Source organism: Polistes fuscatus, unplaced genomic scaffold (genome assembly GCF_010416935.1).
Source record: "Polistes fuscatus isolate 324 unplaced genomic scaffold, CU_Pfus_HIC Scaffold119, whole genome shotgun sequence".
Classification (NCBI taxonomy): domain Eukaryota; kingdom Metazoa; phylum Arthropoda; class Insecta; order Hymenoptera; family Vespidae; genus Polistes; species Polistes fuscatus.
In genome coordinates this window covers 14,444-28,713 of record NW_025113019.1, presented here as the reverse complement: position 1 = coordinate 28,713, position 14,270 = coordinate 14,444, and the positions used below count along the sequence as shown (strand labels likewise).

Here is a 14,270-nt window from a genome sequence, read left to right as displayed (position 1 = left end):
TAGCACAAATCTCAATCTTACCCCCGCAGCCATACAGATCCCGAACCACATCATATCTCAATGAGTTTTTTACCAAGATCGCCACACCTCCTCCGTTACCCCGTGACCTGTCGCTCCTTACAACGTCGAATCCTTTGACATACAGAGTATCTTTTTTCTTGAGCCAGGTCTCTGAAATTAAAAAAATATCAATATCTTTGGAATTATGTACAAGTTCGTTAAGTTTGGGCTTAATACTACGTGCGTTCCATTGAACAATATTTAACAAAAAACCTTGCTTACTGCCCTTGTTTTGCAGGTCCATGATTTTTAAGATGAAGTTCCACCGCTTTCCTCAGATGTTTAATCAGCAGCTCCACATCCGTTGACATCATAAAAGCCCTTAACAGCTCTTCCAGCGCCTCACCAATCCTCGCCGGACCATTAGCCTGTGCTATGTTAGCCTCTCCACCAGGAAGGTCAGGAGGTGGTTTGGAGCTCGGTCGACTCCAGGTAGGGGTGTTCATCGTCATCTTCTTGTGCAACGGGTCCTTCATCGGCAATTGAGGGAAGTCGTCCTGATTACCTCTGAATCGGGATCTTATTTGTTGGATATGATCCTCTTTATTTGAGTTAGTCACCAGTTTCCTTGCTTCACTGAACGACAAATTATCTCTAGCCATTATCCTTTTAATTTCCAGTTCGACATTCCTGTTTGGACATTTATTATCTAGTGTGTGATGATTTCCACCGCAGTTCACACATTTTTTGGCATTTAGACACTGTTCGCGGCTCGGGCATTCTTTTTGGCTGCACGACAAACACACTTCTGAATTCTGACACTTATCTTTAATGTGACCATACCTGCCGCATTTGAAGCAGATTCTAATCGGGGCGACGTAGACGTTAACAAGTAAGGAGACACCCCAGATTGTTATGTGTCGAGGTAAAACGGATGATTTGAAAGTGATACAAATTGTGGGCGAGTCTATCCACTTGCGATTGTCTGGCATCGGCCTGTCAATTTTCTTTCTCAACCGATAGATATCGGAGATAGTTACATTTGGGTTCTCCTCCTGAATACATCTCCGAATCTCCTCCAAGCTCACGTCGACTGAAATGTCTCGAACAACACCTTTCTTGAAGCGTAAGTGAGTTGGTACGAAAGCTTCTAAACCATTTTTCTCCAAGTTGATATTGGAAAGGCAGGCGTTGGCCGTCTCTCTGGCATTGAACGTCAAACGCCAAGTATATCTGGAGCTCTCGACAATGTTGTCAAAACGTACATTGCTGTTTGCTAGCTTGCGAGCGATTTCGATGACTTTGATAGGTTTAGTTTTGTCTTGAGCATTACTTGATCTCACATATACAGCGAAAGGACCTCTTTCTTGTCTACCATACCTGAACCTATCCGCAATCTTGTTATTTATCTCCACCGTGTTATCAACCTTGTCTCGATCATTATCTTGGGCTCCTTTTTGTTCAAAAGATCCTTGTTGTTGGTTTTCGGACATCTCCACGTCATCCGGGGGATTGTTCCCATCAGTGTCGAAGACAGAATCATTATTGTTGGTGTCAGACTTGTGTCTTTTGTTGTCAGGTTCGAACTGCCCGCCGGCGTCTCTATCGCGAGACCGTCCCGGCGACATTTTCCCCCCTGTGTATTGTTCAAAGCTGCAATTAATTACTCCAGATCTTCTCCCTTTAATAAACTCTTTCATGAGATAGTCTAAATTAACGAGATCTGTGCGTGGGAGGCTTACGCCTCCCTGACTTTTTCATACGTGGCTTACCGCCAAGTTGAGGTTAGAATAAGTCGACGGTATAAAGTTATACTTTTACCCAGAGTTAAGAGATAACGATCTTACCTGGATAACCAGGGAACTAATTAGATAAAAAATCTAACGCTGATAAATATTGCTTTTTTAAAAAAAAATTATTGCACAATAATAACTTATCTCTTTCGCTCACCACCCATCCTATCGCAGCTAAAATTGGTTATACACAGGTGGTGGCGCCATCTCTGCGCTGTTAGCCGAACTTACTTTGGCAGCGTTTTTCACAGTTTGGAAACCATCTTTATCGACCATGGGCAGTGAGTTGCGCCGACGGTTTTCGTTGAGGTTGGGTTTAACGGCGTGTTTATTTAATCCGTTATCATTATTAATTTTTTTCTTCCAGCTTTTGTAAGCATCTTCGAGAGCAAACGAATTTCTAATCACATATGGAGTGACTCTTGAGTTCTTGATGTCCTTCGGCATAATTTGAGCGGATGCTTTGCGTTTGAGGCTTTGCTGATTCGCCTCTTTATAGTCCAGTCAACGCGGGCTGTTTCCTCCATGTCTCAGGAAAGAGGGTAAGAACTTGATATAAGGGTAAATAGACGACGCTGAATCGAATGGTGCTAATTTTTTTGCGGTAAGAAGTGCCGTTTTTGAGAAAAAGGGTAAAAAAGGATAAAAATTGGTAAAAAATGGCTTTATCTTAGAATTTAGGCATTTAATCGAAAAAAGTTTCAAACAAAAGTTGTAGAGAATTAAAATATACATAAAAAATGTTCTATGAGTTATCTTCGTATTTTCAAAAATAAGCGAATAAAATTGGATTGAAGATGGGAAAATAATTGTAAGAGTGGGAAGCAAGTCCCGCCTCTCAATCGGCTTTTACACGCGAGCGGGCTAGTGTGCGTGCGAGCGTCCGTGTGCACTAATATACAAACGAAGGATTTCGGCAATCTTCGAGACTCTCGGTCTTGAATGAAAGTGCGAGTGAGAGAACAAACCAATATTTCTCTCTTTTTATTTATCATGCGATAACGAGTATTATTGTCCTTGGCCATCGATTGTTGAGCGTTCTGATATTTCTCTTTTTATATTTTTTCTTTCGGTAGCAAGAATTTTACGTCTTGGCCATCGAGCGTCGAGCGTTTTGTATACGAGTGCGAGTGAGAAAGAAAACCGATATTTCTCTCTTTATATTTTTTCATTTGGTAGCCAGAATTTTACGTCTTGGACATCGAGCGTCGAGCGTTTTGTATATCTATATATATCGGCGTATAACGCGGCATTTTTAAATCGAATCTTGATGCTTATGGCACGCCGTTTCTTTATTTATTGTCAAAAATAATGAACCTTGAGTAAAAAAAAAATAATTCATTTTAGCAGAAACTATTATTATTTAGTTGAGAGTAAAAATAATGAATTAATTTTGTGCCTCGCCATAAAATTAATTAGAATAATTATTTGATATAAATTCTTTGCCTCACAAAAATTTATTTGTATATCAAATTGAATACGTATTCTGTTTAAGACGAAATTTAAAATTTAAATATTTTTCCTATTAAATTATGTATTTTATAAAATTTTAAATTACTGACTTTTTGTCTCGTAAAAATTTATTAGTGTATCAAACTAAATACATATTTGAAAAAGAAGAATTTTGTATCCACACATAAAATTAATTCAAGATATATATGAAAGGATATTCTAAAAACGTAGAATTTATTTTTGTCTATACATAATTTTAATTCATTTTTATTATGTTATAAGAAAACAGTAATGCATTCTGATTCATCTTCGAGGTCTTAAGAATTGTACGAAAAAAATTGGACAATTACCAAGTGGTGCGTTAGACTAAGTAGTAACGACTTTGCTTCTCGCGCCGGTTATTAACGTTCGATTCTTCGTGGGAGAATTATTTTTTTTATAAGTTTTTCTATCCTTCTATCCTAGCCCGCTCGCGTGTAAAAGCCGATTGAGAGGCGGGACTTGCTTCCCCACTCTTACAATTATTTTCCCATCTTCAATCCAATTTTATTCGCTTATTTTTGAAAATACGAAGATAACTCATAGAACATTTTTTATGTATATTTTAATTCTCTACAACTTTTGTTTGAAACTTTTTTCGATTAAATGCCTAAATTCTAAGATAAAGCCATTTTTTACCAATTTTTATCCTTTTTTACCCTTTTTCTCAAAAACGGCACTTCTTACCGCAAAAAAATTAGCACCATTCGATTCAGCGTCGTCTATTTACCCTTATATCAAGTTCTTACCCTCTTTCCTGAGACATGGAGGAAACAGCCCGTGTTGACTGGACTATTAGGCGGCACGCCAGCTATAATGGCAAAGTCTTTTTAATGTTTATTTAGCTGATTATAAGTGGTTTTTTTTTTTTACAGGCACATAAAAAAGAACCAACACCCACCACTTTTAACTATTATTGTTCGCTTTTTTGAGGCACTTTTCATAAATTTTCACTGCATAGAGCAATTGAAATTAATAAAACACGAGGCACTTTCTATACACAGCAGACTTACCATTTCGTGTGCTCCCTGCCTTAGACATCCGCGTGACCCGATTGGTCTTATTTCTATTTGCTTTATATAGTAACTGCAGTCATTTATATCGCTAGCGAGTACGGAGATATACGGAGATGGTTTCTTAGACATCTAGTGGCATAAAGCGAACTAGAGTAGACAGTCGCGCCGCGGTGGTGGCGAGTTGTGGCGAGTTGTGGCATCGAGCCGTCACAGACTCTATGCAAACGTGATGGTTGATAATGTGATCATAACTTTAAAAGAAATTAATCACTATTAATTCACCTCACAACTAAGTACTGAAAAAACTATATATATAAGCTTATTCCTAATATTTCACTCTTTCACATGAACAAACTCCTTCAATTTTTCATTAATTATAACAATAGTTTTCCATCGACAAAGCACAGAGCGACACAATCACGTGCTGCGTACCTTATGTAGGGGACGCTAGTAGTAGTAGATAGGGATAGTGGGAATCTCGTTAATCTAATACTAATATGCCAAAGCTCGTTAAAATCCGTGTCGGACTAAGTGTAAGGTCCCCTTTTAAGTAGTATTGATGATATCGTAATTGGTCTGAAATCCCCTGGTTCCGATGCCTGGTCTATCTTTGGAACCAATATTGTCCGAGATTGCAATAATATTTTCGGCGGGCAATCACATAGCATTATTAAATTTAGCAGAATTGTCAGCTCCTTAGGATCCATTGCTCTCAGTGTACAACTTGATATTCCATCTGGACCTCGTGCCGACTGTTTAAGTGGAAAACAATCCTTGATTTCAACATGAGAGATGGGTGCCCTGAGGTTGTCAAACACCTGACTCGGCCTTTCATATCCTGGAGCTGTATCATTCTCTGCAGTGAAGATTCTAGTCCAAAACGGGGTCATCACTTCTTTTGTTGGAGTAGATTCCGTTGACTTTTTTTTTCCCAAAATTTCCCTGATACACCTAGCCGGGTTCTTCGCCCATAGTTTTTGGCTCTCCTTATATTGATATCTTCTTTTCATTCTAGAGTTCATTCCTTCCATCCTCATCAATGGGCGATTTTGCTTCCTTGTTTTATTGGGAGATAGATATTATTTGATTACCACTGAAAGAAGAAGGCGCAGCTGATATGGTGTTATAGTTCTCAGCTCTGTGCAAATCTTTCGTAGTTCAATGTTGAGATTGCTATCACATTCTCCAGCTAATGAGTCAATTGCTAGTATTAATTGATCTATTTGACTACCTGAGCTTACATGTTGCTCTTGTGTAATTTCCTCTACACTTGGCTCAATCTTATCATCTTCCACCGATTTCGTATTTTCTGCAGCACATTGGGGAGTTGAATCTTTATTTCTAAGTGTAAGCGTCTCATGCAGGTTCGTGCACGTTGGCGCCTGCACTAGTGCGAGTGCGTGCGGATGTTTATTTAGGATATCGGTGTTCTTAAGATTAAGTGTGAGGAACAGAGGCTGTATGCGTCACCCGTGGAGGGAGGCCGATGCTTCGATGTTCGACGGAAAAGTATAGAAGGGAGTCGGACAATACGGGTGGTAGGAGGAAGTAGGAAGTTAGTTAATCTTATGTTCTTATGTGCTGAGGAGTTTACAAATTTCAGAAGTGGGATTCAAACTCGCTAAATTAGAAATTCGCGATTCGCGCGTGTGTTATGAAAAGTGGGATTGAATCTATTACGTTATTAGTGAAGTTATTAGTGAACTTACGTGTTTGAGTGACTTAACATTCGAAATCTAAAAATTTAGAAAACGTTTGCATTGAAAGTGTCTACGAAAATTAAGAAACATGGCAACAACCCGCAAACTTACAGCAACCGAGCTAGGAGAAATGTTACGCGCTCAAGGCTTGGCGACGTACGGCACGAAAGCCGAGCTTATGGCAAGATTAGATTTAGCTTAACCTCATTGGAGGGATGAAGCTATCTTAGATGCAACCTACGACGACGGAGCGACCGCCTTAGAAACACCGGCAACCGAAAACGGCGAGGTAGAAAGTCTCCGTCGGCAGGTAGAAGACCTTATGCGTGAGGTCGGGCAACTCAAGGGAACAACGGAACAACGACCAGGAGTGAATGATCGACACCGCGAGGTCAGCTTAAGTGTAATCTCTGATATGATCGACGTTTTTGATGGAAGCGTTGGTACCTTTACCGTGTGGGAAAGACGAGTGCGCTATATACAAAGAATGCACCAGCTTCGGGATACCGAAATTGTTATGATAATTAGTCTAAAATTGAGGGGAAAAGCATTGCGATGGTTTCACTCAAAACCCGATTTCGTGACTTATGGAATGGAGGAATTATTAACAGCAATAGGGAAGATGTTTAGCTCGTGACAAAGTGTTATCACGTTGAGAAGACAGTTTGAGAAACGTAGGTGGAACGGCAACGAGTCGTTTAGAGATTACCTACATGACAAAATGATTCTGGGTTACCGAATTCCCCTCCCAGAACAAGAAATTTTGGAGTATGCGATAGACGGCATTCCAGACATTGCATTAAGAAACCAGGCCCGGATGATTGGTTTCCGAGACCAGGAGTCGTTGCTGACGGCTTTCGAAAGTATTACGCTATACGCCGGGTTAAGGATGCGAGCGACGGGCCCTCGAAGTCCTACAAAATACGAAGGAAGGCGGCCGACGGAAGAAGAAAACCGATCGACCATAAGAGGCCGTCGGAGGAAAATTATGCCAGATGCTTCAACTGTGGAGAGACAGGACATTTTGCGGGGAACTGTCCCCGTCCGAAGAGGGAAAGAGGCAGCTGCTACAAGTGCGGTAAACATGGACATCTTAGACCAGAATGCCCGGAGAAGAGTGGCGAAGTCCACAGCGTCACCAGGAACGTGACCACCGATGACGACTACATCAGGAAGATAACTTATGATGTCGATTCAGCCAATATACACTACATCTTAGTTTTAGACACCTTATTGGATTCCGGCAGCCCCGTGAGTTTCATAAAGAAAGGGTTAGTGATGGGACCGATCGACCCTGCGCCGGAACTCGGAAGTGAATATTATGGTATTAATCATAGTCGTCTGCAAGTACACGGCTCGATACAAGTTAGTTTAAAATTAGATGACGGCGAAAGGGTTGACACTCGTCTGTTGGTAGTACCGGATACTACAATGATGAACTCCGTTATTTTAGGTCGCGATGCATTAAAAAAATGCGGATTAGTTTTCAGCAGAAAAGATAAGCGCTCCGAAGAAGAGGTAGTGATAGATCAGATTATGAATATAGAAATAAATGATTCCACCGATAATCAAAATACCGAATTAGACATTAATCCCGAAATCGCGGTGGAAAAACAAAATGAATTAAAGGAAATCTTAAAGGTAAATTACTTAGATGCACCTCGTCCGGAAAAACCTAGAATAAGCATGGAGCTGAAATTAACATTACAAAAGCATCAGCCATTTCATTTCTCTCCCCGTCGCTTATCGTTTGTCGAGAAAAACCAAGTTCGAGAAATAATAGGAGATTTACTAGAAAGAGGGATAATTCGACCGAGCGAATCGGATTACGCGTCCCCTATTGTGTTAGTCAAAAAGAAAAACGGTAAGAATAGGATGTGCGTCGATTACCGCGCGTTAAATAAAGTTACAATAAGCGATCGCTATCCCTTGCCTCTAATCGAAGATCAATTAGATGTATTAAACGGGAAAAAATATTTTAGCCTACTGGATTTAAGAGACGGTTTTCACCAAATTAGAAGGCCCAGGAGTCGATTAAATATACGTCATTTGTCACACCTCAGGGGCAGTATGAGTACGTGCGCATGCCTTTCGGTTTAAAAACAGCCCCATTAAAGTTCCAAAAATTTGTTAACGCGGTATTAGATGACTTAATTAAAACAGGAGACGTCGTCGCGTATATGGATGACTTTTTGATTGCGACTACAAATTTAGATCATCATTTAAAAATTTTAAAACTAACGCTTAAATTACTAGCAGAAAATAAACTAGAATTACGGTTAGATAAATGCAAGTTTTTATTTACAACGATCGAGTATTTAGGATATCAGATTACGGAAAGAGGAATCAAGCCGACTGTCAGTGGCGTAGCGGCTATTGAAAATTTCCCGATACCACTTAATGTCAGGGACGTACAAAGATTTTTAGGATTATGTGCCTATTTTAGAAAATTTGTGGCGGGATTCGCCCTTACGGCGAAACCACTTTATGACTTACTTAAAAAGGATGTGACCTTCGCTTTCGGCAAGGAACACCTGCGAGCAATGGAAGAGTTAAAAGATAAATTAGTTAACGCGCCAGTATTGGCCATCTACAACCCAAACGACGAGACAGAATTACACTGTGACGCGAGTTCCGTAGGTTTCGGTGCAGTTTTAATGCAGAAAAAGCCAGATTTGAAATTCCATCCTATCTTTTATTTTTCGAAACGGACCACGAGTGCAGAAAGTCGCTATCACAGTTTCGAATTAGAGACCCTTGCAATAATTTATGCGTTAAAAAGATTTAGTATTCACCTGCAAGGGATCAAGTTTAAGATAATTACAGACTGCAACTCACTCAAGCTCACTTTAGATAAAAAAGATATCAATCCTAGAATCGCCCGCTGGGCGTTAGAATTGCAAAGTTACGATTACACCGTCGAACATAGGGCGGGCACGCGTATGGCGCACGTAGATGCTCTTAGTCGGTCAGCTTACGTTATGGTTGTGGAAGACAACACTCTTGAATTTAACTTGTCGGTGTGCCAGAATCAAGACCCCGAGATTAGAAAATTACGCAGACGGTTAGAAACCACCGAAGATAAGTTTTACGAAATGAGAAACGGCTTAGTATATCGGAAAAAGGGCGATGAACTTTTATTTTACGTACCGTCGGCGATGGAAGGAGCTATTATTCATAAATATCATGACGAAATGGGCCACTTAGGAGTAGACAAAACTCACGACATTATTTTGCAGAACTACTGGTTTCCAAATTTAAAAGAGAAGGTATCGGTCCACATTCGAAATTGTCTTAAGTGTATATCTTACAGTCCGAGTTCGGGTAAACCGACGGGCAGCTTACATAACATACCAAAGGGGAACGTTCCTTTTCACACGATACACATCGACCATTTTGGCCCTATAGACAAGCAAAGGTCGACGGAAGCGTATATATTTTTGGTTATAGACGCATTTACGAAGTTCTTGAAATTGTACGCCACTAAAACCACTACTAGCAAAGAACCGATTAAACACCTGACCGATTATTTCCACAACTACAGTAAACCCGTGAATATTATATCGGACAGGGGAACATGCTTTACCTCGAAAGAATTTTCGGATTTTATGTTAAGTTCAAATGTGAATCACATAAAGATCGCCACGGGTTCACCTCAGGCAAACGGGCAAGTCGAAAGGTATAACAGGACCATAGCGCCAATGTTAGCCAAATTGAATGACAAATCATCGGGAAAAAATTGGCATCAATTTTTAACGGATATTGAGTACGCTTTAAATAACAGTCCGAATGCATCAACCGGGGAATCTCCTAGTAAGTTATTATTCAGTGTAACCCAGAGAGGTGACATTGTCGATAATGTCCGTAGTTATTTAGAAAACATCATCGCGAATAGCGAACGCGATTTAAAAGCAATTAGGAATAAGGCCGAAGATAGAATGGCTGAGAAGCAAAATTAAAACAAGAGGTATTATGATAAACGCCATCATAAGATACGGTCAGAATTTAATGTCGGTGATTATGTGGTGGTAAGGAATTTTGATAGCACTGTAGGGATTGGAAAAAAACTGATACCAAAATTTAGGGGTCCGTACAAAGTTATAAAAAAATTACGAAACGATAGATATGTAGTTGCCGATATAAGAGGCTTCCAAATATCTCAAAGACCGTATCAGGGAACATGGGAATATTGTAACATGCGTCCCTGGCGAGGAACAGAACAGGCCAAAGAATAGAGAGAGAAGAGAACAATCTCGAGTTTATATTTAGTATACTTTATCCTTATGATTAAAACTCAATTGTATTATGTTTCATTTCATTTTATTTCCTTTAAAGATAGTGTACCGACAGTTAAAAGTTTATATTTAGTATATTTTATCCTTATGATTAAAATCCAATTGTATTATGTTTCATTTCATTTCCTTTTTAAGATTATCACCGATATCGCATCTCGCTTCATGTTTGTAAGAATGAATATTATTTTAGTTATTGATTAGATCAAACAAAAAAAAAAAAAAAAAAGAGAGGAAAAAGGAGAGAGAAATATTGTATCCGAGTAATTGTATTTCTTATCTATGGATTATCTTATATTTTTATTCTTTCAGATTATTACTTTTATTTATGTATTAATTTTTGATTGTATTCTTATGTTTGTATTCATGTACTTCTTATGTATGTATCAACTTTATGTTCATGTTCATTTTACGTTGCGCCTTTATGTATGTGTGATGGTCTAGTGACCGAGGGCGGTCACCGTCAGGACTGGCCGATTGTAAACGCTTATGCAGGTTCGTGCACGTTGGCGCCTGCACTAGTGTGAGTGCGTGCGGATGTTTGATTAAGCATCGATATTCTTAAGATTAAATGTGAAGAACATAGGCTGTATGCGTCACCCGTGGAGGGGGGCCGATGCTCCGTTGTTCGACGGAAAAGTATAAAAGGGCAGTCGGACAATAGAGAGGAGTTAGTTAGTTAGTTCAGTTTGTCGGCTTTATGAAATATTATGTTCTGGGGAGTTTACACTTATATGACTTCAAAAATATAGTTTTTAATTCTGTCTTTAAAAATAATTAAGAAAAGCTGTCATACCTTAACTAATTGCTTTTTATAATGGTCTCAAAAATGTTATGAGGTTAAATAAACACGTGTATCATTGATAACTGATTGGTATAAATTTTGATCTAAGCGATAATTGTCGCTAAATAAATTTTAAACAAATTCAATTCAAATATCATTTTGTAACTTTTTTTTATGCTACAGTTTTGTTATTTTGCAGTAACAATGGCCTATTAGAGACGTTTCTGTATATTTAGCATAAAGCTTGTGTGTTCTGTCAAATGTCAGAGCAAGTTGAAGAATTTATTGCAGCGAACAATTTCTGACCATGTTTACCAGTTTTATTGCGGAAGAGTAGAATGATTTAATTCGTAATTTAAAATATCTTTAAGTATTAATCAACTTTAAATATATCCCCTGCCGGTTTACCAACTTTACTTTTATTTTTTTCAATGTGCGTTTGCACCTTGAATTTGTGGTTGCGCATGCGCGTAACATATAACCTCTTCATGACGTTTTTTGATTTTTAATTAATAACTAATTAAATAATTAAGTAATAAAGTTAAAAGTTATGTATTTTAAATAAACATTTTGTTAGCACTTTAGCGCACTTATTCATTTTTTTCTGCTGTGGTCAACTACGTTGCTTTACTGAGAAAAAAATTTTAAAATATTTAATTATCAATAACTAATTAAATAATTAATAAAAAATTTTAAAACATATGGATTTCGAATTAGCAAATAGCTAGCAATTAAATGTATATCTTCATTTTTCTTAGTTCTGGTGGTCGTATGCCAACTTTTTTGCGCTCCTCATCGCTCATTCTTTGATCAAGCTACTTTAGCACTAGCACTCTATCACGGCTAACAACGTTTCTATGGGAACGTTAATGTTTCCATAGTTACAAAGACTTTCTTTTTTGTTAATATAAATAAAAATGAATAAAGAAGTTACACGTGCTCGATCAACAACGCATTTTCGTTATCCGTTCTTTAGTTTTGTAATAGTTTATGAATAAAATAAATGTTACATAAAAATAGTAGTGGCGATCAGTGTTTGAACCAATAGAATTCAAGTTCCTGGTTCCTTCCGCTACATAATTGGTGACCCGACGTGATCACGAATGGGTACGAAAATCGCGTAGGGAGCGACGACCGACGAAGACCTGCAAGCCGGCAACCGACTTTGCTGAGAAGCAAGAAGCACCTTGATGTCACCTGTAAGGCGTTCGCCGCAGAGATCCATCCGTGTGCCCGACTAGAATCCGAGAGACGACGCCGCGGACGACAATATGGACCAGGCCGGTCAACGGCAACATCAACGAGTTCCCAATGATGATGACGAAGTAACGGTCAATGCGGCACGCGCCGTGAAATTTCCACCTTCTTGGAAGGAGAACCCGGTCCTCTGGTTCGCTCAAGCGGAGGCAACATTCCACATCACCCGCGTCACCAGTGACACCACGAAGTTTCGGCATCTCGTGGTCCATTTGGATCAAGATATCTTACCTTTCATATCAGATATCCTCGTGGAACCGCCTGAGGAGGGAAAGTTCGATGCCCTCAAGGCACGTATCATCAGCGACTTCGACGAGTCGAGTGAGACCAAGCTGCGGAAATTGCTTCGGAGCAGCCAGCCTACCGATGCAAAACCTAGTAACATTCTGCAGAGACTACGCAACATAGCCAATGGCCAGTGCACAGACAATATCCTGCGGACTTTATTCATGGAGCAACTCCCCGACTGTATAAGGAGCATATTGGCCATAAGCGAGGTGACAGACTTAACAAAGCTAGCTTTGCAGGCGGATAAAATTCTGGAGGTGTCCAAGGCCGACGTCGCCGCTGTTACGTCGACACCTGCCAGGGAGACGCGCCATACTATCGCGGACGTCGAGCTGGCGGAGCTACGGGATATGGTAAAAAATCTGTCGCTGGAGTTGAGCAAATTAAGTCCCCGGCGCGACCGAAGCCGCAGCCGTAGCCGCAACCGCGGTAGCAGCGTCAAGGTGAACAACGGCCTATGCTATTACCATTCGCGATTCCAAACGCAGGCCAGAAAATGCCGGCAGCCGTGCACCTGGGTTCAGAACCGCGATTCCGTCGCCCCAACAGCAGTTTCAACGTCGACCGCAGCGACGGCAACGCGGGAAACTAACCGCACTGTCTCGGATACTGGCGGAAGCGGACGGCGGAAAGAGGTATCTCCTCATAATTAAAGATAAGGTTAGTGGCTCGCTATATCTCATCGACACGGGAGCTGACCTGTCAATAGTTCCTAGACATTGTGCACACGGCAAGCGTATTCAGCCTGCGAGTTACAAGCTGTACGAGGCAAATAGCTTGACGATCAACACTTACGGGACAACCCTCATCAACGCTGACCTGGGACTTCGCAGATCGTTCCCATGGATCTTTATCGTTGCCGACGTATCGCAACCGATCATCGGAGTAGATTTTCTGTTCCAGCATAACCTCTCCATAGACCGTCGTGGACGACGCCTCATTGATAATCTAACGCAGATGTCATATCAAGGGAAGCTCGTGATTCCCGCGCAAACAATCGTCTCGTCCATTCATCCTGACGGACCGCACGTCAAGCTCCTGAAGGAGTTCGTCGACCTAACTTCGCCGTCGGTCAAGAAAGCAGCTGCGCACGCGGTACGTCATCACATCGTCACGAAAGGTCCACCCGTCTACGAGCCAGCACGTAGATTACCTCCTGACAAGTTCAAAGCCGCTAAGGCGGAATTTCAACATATGCTGGACCGAGGTGTTTGTCAACCATCTAAGAGCCCATGGGCTACCCCTCTTTATCTCGTCACCAAGAAGAACGGAGACTGGAGGCCATGTGGCGACTACAGAAGACTGAACGCAATAACGGAACCAGATCGTTATCCAATTCCACATTTGCATGATTTCGCGCATAGTTTAAATGGTTGCACGATATTTACAGTTATCGATCTGGAACGCGCATATCATCAGATTCCAGTAGCTCCGGAGGATCGCCCAAAGACAGCTGTCATCACACCGTTTGGCCTTTTCGAATTCAACGTCATGTCCTTCGGACTCCGGAACGCAGCACAGACTTTCCAGCGTTTTATGGACAGCGCGCTGCGAGGATTGGATTTTTACTACTGCTACATTGACGATATCTTGGTAGCGTCGTCAACGCCGGAGGAGCACACAAGGCATCTACGCACGTTATTCGAGAG

The 14,270-nt window shown here is 40.6% G+C and overlaps 1 protein-coding gene across 1 annotated transcript; it reads left to right on the top strand.

The window, feature by feature from the left end:
* The first annotated feature begins 12,347 nt into the window (after positions 1-12,347).
* On the top strand, positions 12,348-13,274 carry LOC122526658. The gene has a single exon (XM_043650175.1). It carries the CDS (start codon positions 12,348-12,350, stop codon positions 13,272-13,274), a length of 927 nt encoding a protein of 308 aa, XP_043506110.1.
* Positions 13,275-14,270: the final 996 nt, after the last annotated feature.